Source organism: Gadus chalcogrammus, chromosome 17, assembly GCF_026213295.1.
Source record: "Gadus chalcogrammus isolate NIFS_2021 chromosome 17, NIFS_Gcha_1.0, whole genome shotgun sequence".
NCBI classification, from domain to species: Eukaryota; Metazoa; Chordata; class Actinopteri; order Gadiformes; family Gadidae; genus Gadus; species Gadus chalcogrammus.
This window is the reverse complement of record NC_079428.1, coordinates 11,164,683-11,184,216: the sequence shown is the minus strand read 5'-3', so window position 1 is coordinate 11,184,216 and position 19,534 is coordinate 11,164,683. Positions and strand designations below refer to the sequence as shown.

Sequence of the window (19,534 nt, the reverse complement as noted above, 5' to 3'; positions counted from 1 at the left end):
ATCCTCCAGCAGTGCCAGCAGTGCCATGGTGCAACATTACGCACGAGGCTCACCGCTGTATTTATAGAGTTACGGTAATAAGACTGACCAAGAACACCTTGGATAATCAGTTTGTAATCACCCACGTAAAATGTTTTTTAACATAACCCCTTTTTAATGCCTGATTTGTCATGAAGAGCATCAAGAGGAACGGACAATAATATAACGATTGTGATGAGGAGTATGTGGCTTGGTTTTCCACACTTGGGATTTCATTGACATTTGATTATGTGTTTACAGTGTCACATAAGAATATTATGTTATTGACACATGTTGGACGGATGCTTTATTCCATGCAGTCGCGCCGTCAGTGGACAGTATGGAGTGACGGGATTAAATAAAGAGACTTTTCTTTTCTATCATTTCTATTCTAAGGAAATGCTTCTGGAGTTATAACTGAGAAATAACGCAGTTGACTTAAATTATTCTGATTACATAGATTTAACGCATGATACGGGTTGAAATTAAATTTATGAAGGGCGATGATAAAACATAATCGTTCACTCTACAATTCTTCTTTCTGACTTCAGTTCACCACCACACCTTCTGTGTCGCCAGTACTCCAAACCATGCGTACGCATGGGTCAGAGTTTGCTAACCCATGCTGCGCACATTTTCCCGTCACGTTTTTTTTTTATAGATCACAACCTTGGCGTGGAAAGTCACGTACGCCAATTTCAGCCCCGTTTTGTGCGTACGCAACGGTTATAAATGAGACCCCTGGTTCCAAAATGTAGTTCTTTGGGAAAACATGTTTCTTTTTGTATCTTAAATGTCAATACCAGCCTACATTATAAAAGTAGTAATAATAATCAAAAATATAAATATATTCACACCATAGCATTTTTTCAGAGAGTGACAAACAGTAGGCCTATAATGAGCCATGCTAATTTGTACACTCATTTATTTTATCCAAGTCAAATAAACCAAAGACAGAAAACTTTTCATCATTGATTTTTATTTTTACCCCATAGGCCTGAACATGTTTGATCTTTAAAGAGAAAATACATAGATGTTATAGCCTAGTCAAGTACATTAAGCTTCCATGAATGTTTTACAATGGAAAGTATCAAGGTATTTTGCTCTCCTGGGTATGATCAAACATTTAGCACAAAGCAATGCAAGATGTAAACAAGATCAGTAGCTGATTTTCAGTATATTCGTTACTACTAATACTAGTTAGTAGTAACTAGTCTGCAAGCAATAGTTGACTACAAGACTAATTAGTCACATTACTTCTCACCTGTTGTCCTTTTTCCTCTCTTCGTCTTTTTCGGTCCTTCAATCTGTCTTCTTCAGGCCTTGATGATTCAATAACGACATACATTCACTATAGTAGGTCTATATGTAGTAATATAGACAATTGATATAATGTGTACAATATATTATATGCATGAAAACATTCATGTTGGTCGGTTGATAGTGAGTAAAATAGTTTGTTTTTGTGATGTGATCTAGAAGTGTGATCTAGAAGTCATTTGGCATGAGGAAATTCTGCAAGAGAAAAAGCAAACATTTTACAGATAACCGCAATGCTGAACCGGTCTTACCATCAAAACAAACACACTACAGTTGTTGAAGCACCCTTGCGTTGATAGGCCCTGAGGTGTGAACAAGGTATTTTAATAAATAATGGCAAGAAAATAGTAATGCAGCTTTTACTTCTTCGCGATCTGCAGAGTTTGTTATCCAGGCCTACGATCATTAAAAAAAAACATGTTATTTTCCTTAGACATTTGACCGAGGGAACCGGCTGGACCCTCCGAGGTCTATGCATGGTAACCTGACTCTCATTATGTAGGCCTATCTTCGCGGAAACGGAATACTGCCAACGATAGAAAACGTTGCATTGACTAAGAAACCAAACATTAGGCCTATATGAAGGCCTATTCACTGAACGAAGGTCCCGTAGTTCAAATAGACATATTGCATATTCCACTAACAATTTTGTAATATTCATCTTTGTTTAGGAAGACAGAAACTTCACATATTCTTTCTCCATTTCAAAAGGCTTTCTTACGTTGTGTTCACGTGCACACGGCAAACGGCTTAGCATGAAAAGCACGGCTTTTACTGAACAAAGATGGGAGCAGCAAAATCGGACAAAAACACCAGCAGATCTCAATGATACCATATAGGCATTACTAAACATTATATAAATCTCGCATTATATAAATACTCCAGTCAAACCACGGGCCCTTCGACTGCAGGGTAGGCTGCTAAAGTTAGTGGATGTTCACTGCGTGACTGCGTCTAAAGATCTGTGTTAGTGAGCCTGTGTGTGTGTGTGTGTGTGTGTGTGTGTGTGTGTGTGTGTGTGTGTGTGTGTGTGTGTGTGTGTGTGTGTGTGTGTGTGTGTGTGTGTGTGTGTGTGTGTGTGTGTGTGTGTGTGTGTGTGTGTGGATGTGTTAAGTTTCGTTTTCCAATAAGGACGCAAATAGTTTTTGATTCACTTACAATAGCCCCGACCAGAAAATCCTGTTCATGCGAAGCAAAGTAAACACATAAAAAGCAAGCCATCACCGCTCCCTCTTCTTATGTGTTGACTAGTGCGGTGCCTGTGTTAGTCAGACAATAAAAGTCCACTGCGAGCTCCAAGGTTGCATGCCTGCACTATTTTCAGCCCTTGGCGAACAACGGACAGGTAAGACTTCATAAGTATCACTGGCCCGACAGATAATGCAGTCAAACATTCAATGAGTTTGATTACATTTTGTATGTGCATTCTTTTTCTTCAATAATGAGATGATAAATAATGTTTAAAGTTACTTATTAAATTAAATTCTATTTTCACAACATATAGGACTAAAATACAGAGCAGGGTGTAGGAAGGAATTTGCCATTGATCGATAATCAAAGTAGTGCAGTTCTTTTTTTCCAACGTTATAACATTTCAATAGGGTTCATCTTTACATTTGTAGCCTATTGTAGGCCTACTAATGCAATTGTGCATTAGTGAATATCCATATGGCACAACAACAGAATGGTCACATATTTTTTTTAAATAAATAAAAAATGCAAGACAAACAACCCAAGCCTTTACTTCCCAGCTGAACAACATTGCAAAGCAGGTGAAGACGGCGTGGTCTGTGGCGCTAACTCTGTTCGACTTTTTATAATACACGTTCAACCAACTTGACATACACAGGGTAACCTGACTCTCATTGGGTGCACATTGGTGCAAACTGAATGTTGGCAACGATAGAAAACCCTACTTTAACTAAAAACCAAAACATCATATGGAATTCACTGAACGGAGAATATTAAATTATCGAGAAATGTCATCAGATCCAAAAGCATTTTAACGTCCAAATTAAAATATTGCGTATTCCACTGGTAATTAAAAAAAAAAATCTTTGTTTAAAGGCACCCAGTGCAACTTTATGTACACATTCAATGAAAAATAAACATTCAATTTCTAGTCTTTTTTACACGTAGTAAGTTTCAATAACTCCCTACCATTACATATCGACATTCAAGGAGCAAAGATGAGACGTCGCTGTGTGGTGAGAACTGATAGAAAATCGTAAACAACAACAATCGCCGGTGGGGAGAAGCCATTTTTCCATTGACTGGAAGCCTGCTTTATTTATTGTAGGTTACAAAAAATAAAGAAAATGGCGGCATTGTTGTTGTTATCGATTTTCTATCAGTTCTCACCACACAACGACGTCTCATCTTTGCTGCTTGAATGTCGGTATGTAATGGTATGGAGTTATTGAAACTTACTACGTGTAAAAAATACTAGAAATTGAATGTTTATTTTTAAGCCTCGAAAGTTGCACTGGGTGCCTTTAAGGAGACAGAAACTTGACTTATCCCACGGTCTGGGGGAATTCTCGATTCTGATTGGCTGCAGGGTGTGCATTAACCCCTGATATATGGACACCTACTAATTCCAGTCAAATTGTATGTTCAGCCTTGAAAATGTGAGCTGATAAATTGAAAAATGAATTAAACTGTAATCAGACAACGCCGTTATATGCTATAGACCCTAGAGTACCTGTGGTATAAAGGTATATTCCGAATTATAAATATGTACAGTGCATAACGTTAGCTCTCCGGCTCAGGCGCGTCGTTAGACCCTGGCATTACAGGCTATAGCTCCGGATCTTTTGGGAATAGCCATTGATCACTGTGCCTTCAAAAAGTAAAATAAAATAAATAATAATGATGAAAAAAGCCCCGTAGAGTATACTTCTTTATGGATGCATTACCAGTAGGCTATGGCTCATAGCTGAGCGGACAAGAATACCTCCCGTTGCCGTCCTATTTACTGGAGGACTGAACAACGTTTCCCCTGCATAGGAACCTTACGGAGTAATGATTGTTCAACGTAGACCAGAAAATCCTGTTCATGATGAGTAAACACATAGAAAAAAGAGAGACAAAGAAAGAGAAAGAGAGATGCATAGTGACTGGGAGGGCATGAGAGAGAGCTGTTGAAGCAGCCTCACCTGGCTCCAGTAAGACTGATTCGACTCTGGGGCTGGGTTAGGTTGCAAAATGTTGTTGCATTTGTCCATCAAGCCACGCAGGTTAAACCGTCTGTCGCCGCCCACAAACACCTTATACTCTGCTTTAAACTGCTTCAAACATCAGCAACCTCTGCCCTGGTCATTGGCTGGGCCCAGTAAAGCCACCTAGCTTTAGTGTGGCAGTAACCTCAGTGAAAGATCTGCTGCTGCAAAGAAAACGTTCAGGGAACGCAATTTATGTTACTTTGAGTGGTTTGAAGGGCATTAAGGAGTTAAACACCTCTGGAATTCACAGTGGCATGCTTTGTTGAAGGCTTTGGCAAGCTTCACTTCCAGTACATGATGCAGGACTGTTGGCTGACCGAGCAATAACGTTCAGCCAACATTGGTATGAGAAAGGAAGAGAGTCTTTAAAATGGGTAACAATCTTCTAAATAGTGTGCTATAATAGGAGTAGCTGTAAGCAGATAAATGTCCCTCTCCCTCTCCCAGGCCGCAATGTTGTACTCTGTACACAATAGCTATTGTATACTAGACAATAGCTGAGCTTGTGAACCCTTCTAAGTGTTTCTCCCTGCTTCCCCACCCAGAGAGAAACAAGATGGCCGCCACTCTGGATGCAGAGCAGATCCAGTGCAGCATCTGTCTGGACATCTTCTCCAAGCCGGTGTCCATCCCCTGTGGACACAACTACTGCATGCACTGCCTCGCCACCTGCTGGGCCACCCAGCAGCAGGCCCAGTGCCCACTCTGCAAGGAGGTCTTCCATCCCCAACCAGCGCTCCGGGTCAACAGAACTCTGGCCGTCATCACTGAAGCCTTCACAAGGTCGGTGTGTTTTGACGGCTGAATCGGCTGTTAAACTCAATTTCCCTTGATGCAACTTGTGTAACTCAACCCAAACCAACCCCTCTGACCCAGGGCCCTGTCAGAGAACCTTGAGGACAGGGAGGACGGCCTGCAACCGGTTCCCAGGGAAACCAAAGGCCCGGCCCACCCCGGTCAGCAGGTTGACTGTGACGTCTGCACGGGGCTGAAGCTGGCGGCGGCCAGGTCGTGCCAGGTGTGCATGAGGTCGTACTGCGAGGCCCACCTCAGAACCCACCAGTCCGACGCAGTGCTGCGCAGACACAAGCTTGCGGATCCCGCCGCCTTCCCCACCAGGGGCCTCTGCCGGAGGCACAAGGGGCCCTTGGACATCTTCTGCCGGACAGAGAAGATGCTGGTGTGCGCCACGTGCATCGAGACGGACCACAAGGGCCACGACGTTGTTGTCCTGGAGACGGAGGCGGGCAGGGTCAAGGTGAGGTGCAGAGCTGAGGGATGTTGAAGAGGTTGCTCCGTCATCACCTCTCAAACAAATCCAGTCCATAGTTGAACTTCTGCTTCTTCTTGTTTCAAACTTCTTCAGGTGGAGATGAAGGAGGCAGAGGAACAGCTTCTCCAGATGGTGCAGAGCAAGAGGGAGAAGGTCCAGGAGATCGCAGGCTTTCTGCACAAGGGAAAGGTGAGCGAGAAATTCACACCTTAGGCCCCACCGTTAAGGAGGTTTACGGAAAGGAAGTCAAGTCTGGTGGAGAGATGGTGGGTTACCGTCATCATTCCGTTCTATGGCTCATAAAGACAAGTGACGCCACACCGCTCTGCCCCGAGCAGTCAGGGTGAGGCGACTTGCTCAGGGACACCTCGACACTCAGCTAGGAGGAGCTAGGATCGAACCAGCAACCTTCCGGTTACCAGCTATCCCGCTGTACCTCCTGAGCTACAGCTTGCCCTCAGGTTTCAAGTCTGAGACGGTCGAAGGAGTTTGTGAGAATAGAGGAGATCCTGAGAAGGTGGGTGGGTGAAGTAGGATAGGGTTGAAGTATTCAACGCCATGGAGAAGTTCAATTGGGATGTTTGTGTTTTGGGGGGCGTGTGGCAGGAGTTGGCGGACAAGGAGATTCAGGCGGCGTTTGAGGAGCTGGGGGGCTTCCTCTCCGGAGTCCAGGCCGGCCTGCTGGAGGAAGAGGGGGAGGTGCTGATGGCGGCGGAGAATAAGGCAAAGGTGATGGTGGAGGAGCTGGGGGAGGAGATCACCCAACTCCAGAAGAGGCGCAGCGAGCTGGAGCAGCTACAGCACACACAGGATCAGCTGCACCTCCTGCAGGTTGGAGTCCTCCTTCCTCCTCCTCCTCCTCCTCCTCCTCCTCCTCCTCCTCCTCCTCTTCCTTGTTCTGCAACAAACCAGAACCTCTCTGCTCCATTTCCACCTCCGCCTTTTCCTCCTCCTCCTCCTCTCTCCTCATCCTAATCCTGACCACGGTGGTGATGATTCTCTATCATCAGAATCTGCTGGGTAGAAGGGGGGTGGTTCGGCCAATTCCCCCTCTGGTGTTTCGAGGCCAGACGGTAAACTTTATTGACAAATCCAGAGTGTGATCTCCTTTCCTATGCTAGGAATCTCTCTAGAAAGTGGCAGAAAGTAATGAGCTAAAACATCCTTATTATTTTTAAAATAAGTAGTAGTAAGTCTTTAGGAGTCTACTAAATCCATAACTCCGGACATTTCTCTGTCTTTCAGAGTTTTCTTTCTTTGCGCGACCCCCCGACCCACAGGAACTGGTCCAAGGTCCGTCTCCACGACAACATAAACCTGGGCGGGGCGAGGAGGGCCGCCGCCAAGATGGCTGCCTTCTGCAGAGAGATGGAGAGGCGGCTGTGTGCCCAAGGTGAGCCCGCTGTGTACAGACGAAACACAGCTGCAGTGTTTGATGCTTGTTAATCTAATAATATAATGACGAGTGTGATGATAATGGTGATTATTTACCAGCCCATTCTGAACATGCCTTCAATTACAAGTGATGGAGGGGAATTTTAACAGCTATGCCTAATAAACAGTGACACTGAACACATGGCCGTGCTTTTTATGTTACAGAGATCCAATTGATCGGCCAGTATGCAGGTGTGTTTTTATCTCTTTTTGCATGAATGCCTTAACATCTTTCACCCAGTCTGCCTGTCTATCTGAATAACTAAATGTCTGTCTGTCTGTCTGTCTGTCTGTCTGTCTGTCTGTCTGTCTGTCTGTCTGTCTGTCTGTCTGTCTGTCTGTCTGTCTGTCTGTCTGTCTGTCTGTCTGTCTGTCTGTCTGTCTGTCTGTCTGTCTGTCTGTCTGTCTGTCTGTCTGTCTGTCTGTCTGTCTGTCTGTCTGTCTGTCTGTCTGTCTGTCTGTCTGTCTGTCTGTCTGTCTGTCTGTCTGTCTGTCTGTCTGTCTGTCTGTCTGTCTGTCTGTCTGTCTGTCTGTCTGTCTGTCTGTCTGTCTGTCTGTCTGTCTGTCTGTCTGTCTGTCTGTCTGTCTGTCTGTCTGTCTGTCTGTCTGTCTGTCTGTCTGTCTGTCTGTCTGTCTGTCTGTCTGTCTGTCTGTCTGTCTGTCTGTCTGTCTGTCTGTCTGTCTGTCTGTCTGTCTGTCTGTCTGTCTGTCTGTCTGTCTGTCTGTCTGTCTGTCTGTCTGTCTGTCTGTCTGTCTGTCTGTCTGTCTGTCTGTCTGTCTGTCTGTCTGTCTGTCTGTCTGTCTGTCTGTCTGTCTGTCTGTCTGTCTGTCTGTCTGTCTGTCTGTCTGTCTGTCTGTCTGTCTGTCTGTCTGTCTGTCTGTCTGTCTGTCTGTCTGTCTGTCTGTCTGTCTGTCTGTCTGTCTGTCTGTCCAGATGATGTGATTCTAGACCCAGATACGGCGTGCCCTTGGTTGACCCTTTCCCCTGACGGAAAGCAGGTGAGACGGATCAGATAAGAAGAGGAATGATGAGGATGAGACGGTGACAGTGACGGTGACGGTGATGGTGAGGAGGACGATAACACAGAGATGCATACTCACAAGATAACTGCTCTGTTGTTCGTCAGGTGAGCCAGAGCATCCAGAAGAACCCGAGTTGGTTGCCCAGCGACCCCCGGAGGTTCCAGACGTGTGTGTGTGTCTTGGGGACAGATCCCATCCAGCAGGGGAGACACAGCTGGGTGGTGGAGGTACGATCGTCCACTCATTTCTGAACATCTCCCCTCGCCTCGTTTCATCTCTCGTCTCCTCATCTCCCCTCCCCTCATCTAATAATAATAATAATACATTGCATTTTTATAGCGCTTCTCTCGCAGTCAAGCGCTTTAAATAGGAAACAAACAACTAATGAATAAACAAAAATAAATTCAAAGATGATGGGGGGTGGTCAAGGGGTAGGCAGAGGAGAAGAGATGGGTCTTGAGGCGGGACTGGAAGATGGTGGGGGACTGGGAGTCGCGGATATGATGTGAGTTCCAGAGCCTGGAGAATGCTCTGTCCCCAACACTGCAGACAGCTCTCCTCCCCTCATCTCTCATCCTTCCTCCGCTCATCGCTCCTTTCTCTCATCTTTCCTCACATAATCTCTTATAAACCCATCTCTGCTCCCCTCATCTCTCCACATCTCACCTCTCCTCCTCTCATCTCTCCTGATGCCCCCACATCATCTCTTCTTACCGCGCCTCACCTCATCGCTCCTCACGTTCGTTTCACGCTGAAGGTCGACACAACCTTTAACTGTCACTTTACTTTTCCTCAGGTGGGGGACAAGAGTGAGTGGGACGTGGGCGTGGCCAGGGAGTCCATCAACAGGAACGGCGTCATCAGGGTGGAGCCCGATCAAGGCTACTGGGCCATCTGCCGACGCAAAGGCGGGGCCGTCACCCCCTGCCCCCCCCCACTCATCCCGCCCCGCCTCCAGGCCACCGCCCCCACCCGGCGGGTGTGCGTGTTCGTCGACTACGAGGAGGGCTCGGTCTCCTTCTACGACGTCGACGCCCACATGCCCTTGCACACGTTCAGCGGCTGCCATTTCACCGAGCCCCTCTACCCCTACTTTAACCCCTGTCTCCGTGACAACGGCATGAACACCGCCCCCTTGGTCATCTGCCCCGTCGAGGGCCAGATGACGGGGCAGTAGGTTGGGCCAGGGGTTGTCCCAACCTTTGCTGGCCTTTGACTGACCCCATGTTTATCAACTGCATGTTCTAGTCAACCCGGTATCACGCGATTTCGTGCTCATGCGCGCAAACGTTAATCTGTGCGCATCGTGTCCCAGATCAGGATTGTCCGACTTTTTTAGTGCTGCACAGAACGAAATGTAAACCAATGCATTCTGAATGGGAGCGTTCTCCGACAATTAACGTCGTTTTTTAGGAGGTCTGGTTACAAATCAGAAATGTTGACATATATATAACTAGATGATAATATATACAGATATATAACTAGAGGGTGCACTGTCTCGCTCTCTCCCTCTGTCCCTCCCTTTCTCTCTTTCTCTCTCTCTCGTTTCGTTTTGTGGAGCATGTCAATTGTCGGAGAAGGCTCCCATTCAGAATGCATTGGTTTACATTTCGTTCTGTGTAGCACTTAAAAAGTCGGACAATCGTAATCTGGGACACGATTCAATAGATTAATAACGTTTGTGCGCATGAGCACGAAATCGCGTGATACCGGGTTGGTTCTAGTACTATGTTGCTAGCTAGTCATACAGCAGACGCTTTGATGAGACATTGTGCACAACAGTTGTTCAACTGAACGATTTGGTTGTGGCCACATTTGTTGCCAGAGAGACACAGATTATTAAACTACTAAGAACTGCCTTCGAAGCTGAAGCGCTTTGGCGGTTGCCTGTGCCCCATGACCGGAAAGATCAGCATAAAAGAAGATTAAGTCCCTTAGGGGAGAGATGTATCCAACAGATATGGGTGTGGTCAACCTACCCTAGCAAACGTCAAATATTTTGTCGTTTTACCCGCAGGCGTCCTCGTGTACACGGGGCCTCAGCGTTTACCCACTGTGTCGTGGTTAACCTGAGCTCAGTCCATCGTGGTTCATAGCTGGGTACATTATCAGGACACCGATTGAGAATACCAGGATAGATGCTACTCTGTGTAATTAACTGTTTGATCATGATTAAATACTTGTGATATAATATCCCGGGGTGATTATTGTGTGTTGCGTACTCATGTCTAGGTGTGTTTGTGTCTCCAAAGCTGTGACGTTTGAGGCAGAGAGGGAGGGAAGGGTAGATGGAGAAAGTGAGAGGGATTAGAGAGAGAGAGAGAGACAGAGGGATGGAGTGGGAGAGAGCAGGGGAGGGATCGAGGGAGGGGGAGAGACGGAGGGGACGTGTATGTTAGAGGCAGTGTATCCCTCGAGGTACAATACAACAACCTGCAGGCTTAGAAGCGCCGGGACATTAACTTGTAGAAAGGTAGGAGTTTAAACCTTGATCTTTACTTTTCCCAGCCAAAGAAATTATGTTGATTTTCCTGTTGGATTGTACTACTGTGTTACCGTGGTTTCCCTGTGTCCTTGTATCTAATTGGTAGATTCATGTCACATGGGATGATTAGTGATTGTGCTCACCTGTGTTCTTCGACAGTTTCCCTTATGGTCGGGTCTTCATGTTTCTGTGTGCGTGTCTGTATTCGTTTGTGGGATGTTTTACTAGCACAGCGAAGCTCTGTTTTTACCCCTGCAATTTGGTTCACCCCTTGCCTTGGTTGGCCAATGTGTGCGTGTGTTTTAATGAAATTGAACAAGTTATGAGGCTATTGTGAGGCCAACAACAGAAGTGCTGCATATATTCTGCTTATTCGCTCACGTGTTGGTTTACAGGAATAAAACTATGATTTTAAAAACTATGATGTTTAAAATCTATAATCTATGAAACTATGATTTTATTCAAACTACTCGTATGAATATTAGTTTGTAGTATAGTAGTACAGGACAGCTAAATTGTTTTTATAAAAAAATAAAATATATACAGTAGTTCTAGATATTGTATGTGTGTGTGTGTAGGAATGTGTTCCCTCATGGACATGGTGAAGGGAGGGGTGGGGGGGGGGTCTATAATGGTTACCAACAGATGGAGGCTCAGCGGTGGGCATGCTGCAGCTCTCCCTTCCCCCCCCGGGTCCAGCTGCTCTGGTCCTCACTTTGGCCCTCTCTCCTCCAGGCTGCGGCCTCAGCTCATCACTTCCACCTCCTCTTCGTCCTCTTCCTCCATCCTCCCCCTCTTCTTCTACTCTCCTCCTTCACCTTTTCTATCCACCCTTTTTTATTTCCAATATATTTCATTACTATTGCTGTGTTTGACCTTCAGATACACAGAACACATCAATGTCACTGAATGTTATCTTTGGATACTCAATGTCCCTTACTGGAAGATGACGGCATCCACGGTTTGTTTTATTTCCTCTCCAGTGTCTTACGGATATACTTAATTAAACTGCTGCCGGCAATTTGGTGGAAGTGCCGAAACCTCGTATCCGGAGAGACTCGACCAACTTGTTCAACGTCAACACACCTCAATACTACTTCTCGTTGCCAACATGCCTTCCGAGATAATGTTGTTGATGTACACAGAGTGACAGCAGATATCTTTATCTCATCGAGCAAGCCGCAGGATTTGAAGGACCCCAGGCACTGCCTGGTAAGCCGGTTTATAATTTTGTGTAATTTTGCGTGTATCTGTCTATTGTGCATTGCCTTGTTGTACTTTCATTTTATATTTTCACACTATCCTCTCTTCTTGACTGAGCAGCGTAACCGATTCCCGCCGGAGAAGAATAAAGTTTTCTAGATCTGAACCCGACACAGTCGCCATGGTGACCCTGGCCCCGCCTTTTCCGGCGCTTGTCCAAGCCGTTCCTCTGCTCATATTGGTGCTGGGGTTCCTCCACTGGGGGCCTCCGGCGGTCGGGGCTCAGAACGACACGGAGCCACTGGTGCTGGAGGGGAAGTGTCTGGTGGTGTGTGACTCCGCCCCCTCGGCGGAGCCCTCCTCCTCCGGCGGCGCCCTGGGCATGTCCGTCCGCTCGGGGTCGGGCCGCGTGGCGTTCTCCGCCGTGAGGAACACCAACCACGAGCCCTCGGAGATGAGCAACCGCACCATGACCATCTACTTTGACCAGGTGGGGGGGGGGGTTCATGACCATCTACTTTGACCAGGTGGGGGGGGGGGGGGGGTTCATGACCATCTACTTTGACCAGGTGGGGGGGGGTTCATGACCATCTACTTTGACCAGGTGGGGGGGGGTTCATGACCATCTACTTTAACCAGGTGGGGGGGGGTTCATGACCATCTACTTTGACCAGGTGGGGGGGGGGTCATGACCATCTACTTTAACCAGGTGGGGGGGGGGGGGTTCATGACCATCTACTTTGACCAGGTGGGGGGGGAGGGGTTCATGACCATCTACTTTGACCAGGAGGGGAGGGGGGGGGAGACATGACTATCTACATTGACCAGCCGGGTGGAGGAGGGGGGGGGGGTCCATATACTAGGCGTCAACATGGCGTCCCTCTCTGTTCTAGTAGTCTATGTGCGTGAGAGTAAATACCTGTAACACCTAATTAGAGTACAAGTAATTAAACATAACAACTGTCTACTCTATCGGCCATGTTAGATCCTGGTCAACGTGGGCGGCCATTTTGACCCAGCACGGAGCATCTTCGTGGCTCCCAAGAAAGGAGTCTACAGTTTCAGCTTCCATGTGGTCAAAGTTTACAACCGACAGACGATACAGGTGAGAGGGAAGACAATTCAACTACAATGGCAGGGCTATTTGATAGCTAAAGAAAGCCTAGACAGGAAATGTCACTGCCGACATGTGTCCGACTTGGCAGTGACATAATGAATCGAGTAATTAAGGACCACACCTGATCATTAGCCTGCTCGTTGTCCTGATTGAGTTTTCCCTGTCCTTCTTTTCTCTCTGCTATTTAAGTTCACCCCACCTGTTAGCCCTCTGTCAGATCGTAACACTGTCCCAGTGCTTTTCACTTTTTGGATTTTTCATTTTGGAACTCTCCGTGGATCTTTTGTGCGGGGCCTGCCCGTAATTCCGACACCTCATTGTTCCGAAGTCTCAATGGTCCGAAATATTTCCCATTAGATCGACATGCCACTATGCCGACGGTTCAATGTTCCGAAAACGGAACCCATTGGTCTGAAGGTCCGTTTGTCCGACTTTTCAAAAAGGAGGCGCATTAGGCCGACGGTTCAATATGCCGAATAGGCCTACATATAAAGAGTTTTATACCTCGCTCTCGCTCACTCTCTCTCCAAAATACAACATAGGCCTATATATCACGTTCCAATGAATATTGGAGAGCAATGTGACAACGCTTCACTTCATTTCGACAGGGTGTTTCAGCCCCATGGACAGAGAGCGTAGGTCTAATTCTCAACACACACACACACACACACACACACACACACACACACACACACACACACACACACACACACACACACACACACACACACACACACACACACACACACACACACACATACACATACACATACACACACACACACACACACACACACAGGGAAAAGTATTAGTCCTTGTATAACGTACGCTTCATAAATTCACCTCTTGTGACCGTTCAAGCCCACAGCAACAGTCTGGCTTGGTGAAGATCACTGCTGGAACTTAGCCTATCGTCTTTTATTTTTGGTTTCATAATCACACATGTGGAATTGCGCCTTTGCCTATTCGGCGTATTGAACAGCCGGCCTAATGCGCCTCCTTTTTGAAAAGCCGGACAAACGGACCTTCGGACCAATGGGTTCCGTTTTCGGAACATTGAACCGTCGGCATAGTGGCATGTCGATCTAATGGGAAATATTTCGGACCATTGAGACGTCGGAACAATGAGGCGTCGGAATTACGGCATGGCACCCTATTGTGCGGTACACTTTTGACTTCTAACTTTGACCTTTTGACCTGTTTGCCCTTTTGTTCAAGTCCTGAAGAAAAGAAAAAAAAATTGACTATAGCATCTGGTCTGCTCCTTGGTCCTTAGCTGCAACCCCCCAAAGCCTTGTTTCCACCGGGACGTAAGCGCCGCGGAACGGCTGCGCCGCGGTCGCCGCAGCTGCCCCGCTAATCAATGAGACCATTTCCACCGGGCGCGCTGCGGAACGTCTCAGCAACGTCCCAGGAGCGGGGTGCCGCACCGCAGCGCTACCATTCCGTAGCGCTTCTATTTTCTACGCGAGCCGTTGCTGAACCGTGTCAATTTCAACAGAGCAGATCGAGCCGGGCAGGAAATGAAAAAGGAAAGCCATAGAGCATCCGGTCAATTTTCAAAATAAAACACAATACTCAGCTCGTAGCCTATCACAACTTCACATCAACATTACGTCATGACCGGTGGAACCAGGTCAGCAGTCAATCAATCAAAGGGGCTCAGAGGATCGGCAACATGGACGACGAGAGACTCATTGTCGAAGTGGAGTAACATAAAATAATTCATGCAATAAATCATCCTTTTTATAAGGACAATGTCAAAAAGGACAAAGCCAGGCATTTAATTGCAGTAGTTTTGGGAGTGGAAGGTGAGGTGAGGTGAGTATATTAGGTTTAGGATTATCGCATGATCTCGTGATCTTGCGTGAATACGGCTGGCTCGCAAGGCAGCGCTACGCTGCCGTTCCGCGCCCGGTGGAAATTGACGCAGGGCAGAGTTCGCAGCCGTTCCGCAGCCCGGGCGCCCCCAGTGGAAATCAGGCGTAACAGTACGATCCGACAAAGGGCTAACAGGTGGGCTGAACTTAAATAGCAGACGGAAAACAGATCATTGGCAGAGAGAAAACAAGGGACAGGGAAAACTCAATCAGGGCAACGAGCAGGCTAATGGTAAAGTGTGGCAGACAGGATCAGGTGTGGGCAGGGAGTGGCACAAGGCAGGCGAGGGCGGGGTTCAGGACATAACAACAAAAGCACATGGCAAAGCAAACAAAAACATTCAATAGCACAAAGGACCAGGGCGGACAGATTCCATGCAGGATACCAACTGGATTAATCAGTAAATGATCTCACAACAAAGCACCTCACTGGTAATTGGTGGTTACACATCACACTGTTGTTTTTGTTTTTCTTTTTTGTATGTTTTTTTTGTATGTTTTTCATCGTCCAGGGAGAAAATACTGCACCTATAATATAACATAACATACTACATCACGTCATCTTACACCCTGTGCCCACTACCTCCTTCAGTCAACGGAGGTGGGAAGGCGTTGCTGACTGATGGGGGAGTAGTCTTTGCAGAGGCATCCGTCAGCCAATCAAAATCGCTTCGCCGGGTTCTTCCCACTACTTCCTGCTTGTTGCGATGCAAGATGACCCGCTTTCCCGCTTTCCAGTATCGTCAGAGCCCGAGTCGCGTCACAGTGCTTAAATTTGCAGACGCGATCTGATTGGATGACGGATCCGTCGCTGCCGAAAAAGTTGAACATATTTCAACTTCTTGACTGAGCCGAAGGCTCCAACGGAACGTACGGATCCACAATGCATTGCGCGTCCGTCCCCATTAAAGTCAATGGGGATCACTCAACGGACGAATGTAGTGGGCACGGGGCGTAACCCTGCGTTCACACCAAAAGATGCAAAAAGTTGACGCGCGTCGTGATCCCATTCAAAGTGAATGTAGAGACGCGTTGCTGCTTTGCTGCCGCAGCATTTGCTGCCGAGAAAACGGGCAGCAAAACTTGATTTGCGGCGCGTCAAAATCTGATTTGCGGCGTGGCATGCCCGTGCCCGCTGCCGGGCACGGGCGAAGGGTGCGTTCACGTATTTTGCGGCGCGTCAAATGCTGCTCGAGTTGAAATATTTCAACTTTTGACGCGCCGCAAAACCTTTGACGCGCCGCAAAACTTGATTTGACGCGCCGCAAAACTCAGGCGTCAACGCGTTCGGGCAGCAAATGCATCTTTTGGTGTGAACGCAGGGTAAGAATACGTATTGATGCTATACTATAACTTAGTACATCCCCTGGTTTACTATAATATAACTTGCTACATCATCTGGTCTAAGTAGACTACATTAGTACTATATAACATAGTACATCACCTGGTCTAAGTAGACTAAATGAGTAGGCTACTATAATATAGAACATATTACATCACGTGATCTAAATAGACTTCAATAGTACTATGATATAACAGTACATCACCTGGTCCCTTTTTCCACCGACAATACCAACTCAACTCGCCACGACTTGGTTTGGTTCCGGGCACGTGTGTTTCCATCTAGAATGTACCGCTTCGACGTGGGCGGGTCGTCATAGCACGCATGCGTATAACTGCAACACATACGCGACCACGCGACACCTAAACAGACGATAGTTATGATATTATGGCCGTTTCTCAATTCGTAGCACGCGTACTACGGACTCGATGACTTGCAAGCACGTACTTGGCAAGTCTGTACTTCAAGCACATACTTGCGAGCACGCGAGTACGTACCTGGCCTGCAATTGGAACAGCAGCGGACTCGATGACGTCACCACCTCTGCTCGTCCGTTAACTGTTAACCTTGCTCGATCTCGCCGTTTCACCAAGCATGCATCGGAGGTGGCTCGTGTGTGCTTGCAATCGCTATAAATCCCAGGATGCATTTCGCACTCGCAGCAGTACGATGGCGGACAATATGGAGAAGACGCACAACTGTAGCTTAAGTTACTCTTAACTTATATATATATTTATATAATATAATAATAATATAAGATAATATATAAATATATATAAAGTCGTGTGTGTATAGCTTATACACATGACAGGACACGCATATCTCTTCAATTTTTATTCATTCAGAATATTTACATACTATTTGAAAATGAAAGAGGCTGGGATTTTGTTTTATATCATTTGTTTATATTGTTCAGTAGTATATGCCTAAATGAGGCCGTAGCACAGTTAACGGACGAGCAGAGGTGGTGACGTCATCGAGTCCGCTGCTGTTCCAATCGCAGGTACGTACTCGCGTGCTCGCAAGTATGTGCTTGAAGTACAGACTTGCCTAGTACGTGCTTGCAAGTCATCGAGTCCGTAGTACGCGTGCTAGGAATTGAGAAACGGCCATTCTTTCAGCATTTGGAGGGTACAGCAGGGGGGAAACTAGACGGCTACGCCTACAATCATAGAACTAGAGTCATAATATCATAATATCACTATCGTTCTATTTCATGTAGGCTACGCTGTCTAGGCTTCGCCTTATGGGTCTAAGGTGAAGCTGCGAGCGGAGCCCAATCAATGTACTCCTGCTGGACCCCAGTCAAGAAACTTAAGTCACCAGGGCACACAAGACTCAATGAAGCCGAGGTTGTGCAAAACACAACAGCTTAATAAAAAACGTATTCCTCCTAGATCAAGCAAGGCGATGATCAAGAGAAAAAAGTGAGTCTGCAAAGACTCTGGCCCCAACCCGTCCTTCATGGAATCCATGAAAAGTGAAGGGAAAAACCAGAGTAACACGGTTTCCATTCGGTCCGCTACCATCGGGGGCGGAGCTACGGAATTAGACTCTCCAATAAGGAGCTTCTCTCGTCCGTTTCTTATTTTAAAAAACGGCGGGAATGCCATACTGGCAGACAAAACCGACTCGTCAAACGGCGAGCCAATAGGAACCTCTCTACTTCTCTACCTCTCTAGGAGTTTCAACGATGCCGCTTAAAATAACATGCCTTCATTCCTAAGCCGTAGAAGGGGCACCGGACTCCAACACAGAGTTGCCGAGTGAGACCCTGGACATGTCTAACATGTAGAAACGAACAAAGGGGCCGGGGGAAGACCAAGACGCAGCCGCGCAAATGTCTTCCAACTGGGTGCCTCTGAGTAGAGCCGTTGAAGCGGCCAAAGCCCCGTGTCGAGTGAGCTTTAACGCCCAACGGTGGCGCGAAGCCCTGCCGAGCGTAGGCTAAGCAAATATCCTCACATATCCAGCGAGAAAAACGCTGCTTAGAGAGAGCGCGGCCCCTGCTAGCGTCGCTATAACACACAAACAACTGTTGCGTGGAGCGAAACGTGGCCGAGCGTTTCACGTACATAGCCAGCGCCCGCACCGGGCACAGGAGATGCAACTCCGCCTCCGCCTCACTAGAATGAGGCGGGGGGTGGAAAGCCTCAAGCACAATATCTCTCGACCGGAAAGAACTATTAATGTTCTTAGGGAGGAACGCAGGATTAGCTCTGAGCAGCGCAAAGGAGCTGTCCTCGTTTAGCAACAAGCAGCTCGGGCTGACAGACTGAGCGGTCAGCTCGCAGCCAATAAGAGCGCCGTTTTAAAGGACAGGGCATCCAAAGGGGCCTGAGACAGAGGCTCGAAAGGGTCCCTGGACTACCCGCGCAACACGGTGGGGAGATCCCAGCGTGGTGTAGGCACGCGCAAAACAGGCCTAACCCGTCTAGCCCCACGCAAGAACCTCTTGACCAGTGGATGGCTGAAGATCTGTCCACAATCACAGCCCGCATGGCCAGCCGAAACAGCTGCCGCATAGACCTTGATAGTGGAAAAAAGCCAAAACTTTCTCCGATAAGTGCTGTAGAAACGCAGGCACGCTTCAAACCTCGCAATGGGATGGGACAGCGTGGTTCCTGTCACACCAATCAGAGAAGCGCACCACTTCGCCGCATAGAGGGAAGAAGTAGAAGGCGCACGGCACGAGCACCCTGAATAGTGTCGATAACCGCTTCAGGCAAACCTTTGCCCTGCAGGATCAACCTCTCAGGAGCCAGACCAACAACCGTCCCGATACATCGGGCGGTTGGAAAAGGGGCATTAGTAGACTACATTGGTACTATATTATAACATAGTACTACCTGATCCTCCCCCCAGGTGAGCCTGGTCCTGAACAGCTGGCCGGTGCTCTCTGCCTTCGCGGGGGACCAGGATGTGACCCGGGAGGCGGCCACCAACGCCGGGCTGGTGCTGATGGAGCGGGGGGACAAGACCTCCCTCAAGCTGGAGAGAGGCAACCTGATGGGGGGCTGGAAGTACTCCACCTTCTCCGGCTTCTTGGTCTTCCCTTTGTAGGTGTGGGGGGGGGGTGGTTGGATGAGGGTTTGAGGTGGGGGAGGAGCTGCTGGCGGTGGACCGGGTGGATGAGGGTTTGAGGTGGGGAAGGAGGTGCATGGTGGTAGCGGGGGTGAGGGTGGATGGAGGAGTGGAGGATGGGGATGTGATGG

The 19,534-nt window shown here is 47.6% G+C and overlaps 2 protein-coding genes across 2 annotated transcripts; both read left to right on the top strand.

Moving 5' to 3' along the window:
- The first annotated feature begins 2,513 nt into the window (after positions 1–2,513).
- On the top strand, positions 2,514–10,552 carry LOC130369938 (nuclear factor 7, brain-like). The gene is made up of 10 exons (XM_056575553.1): positions 2,514–2,683; positions 5,108–5,345; positions 5,439–5,820; positions 5,929–6,024; positions 6,442–6,666; positions 7,081–7,228; positions 7,435–7,461; positions 8,204–8,268; positions 8,397–8,519; positions 9,089–10,552. The coding sequence occupies exons 1-10, from the start codon at positions 2,644–2,646 to the stop codon at positions 9,467–9,469; spliced, it is 1,725 nt and encodes a 574-aa protein (XP_056431528.1). The 5' UTR covers positions 2,514–2,643; the 3' UTR covers positions 9,470–10,552.
- Positions 10,553–12,161: 1,609 nt separating this feature from the next.
- si:dkeyp-74b6.2 (cerebellin-1) lies at positions 12,162–19,382 on the top strand. Its single transcript, XM_056576228.1, has 3 exons — positions 12,162–12,470; positions 12,966–13,085; positions 19,185–19,382. The coding sequence occupies exons 1-3, from the start codon at positions 12,162–12,164 to the stop codon at positions 19,380–19,382; spliced, it is 627 nt and encodes a 208-aa protein (XP_056432203.1).
- Positions 19,383–19,534: the final 152 nt, after the last annotated feature.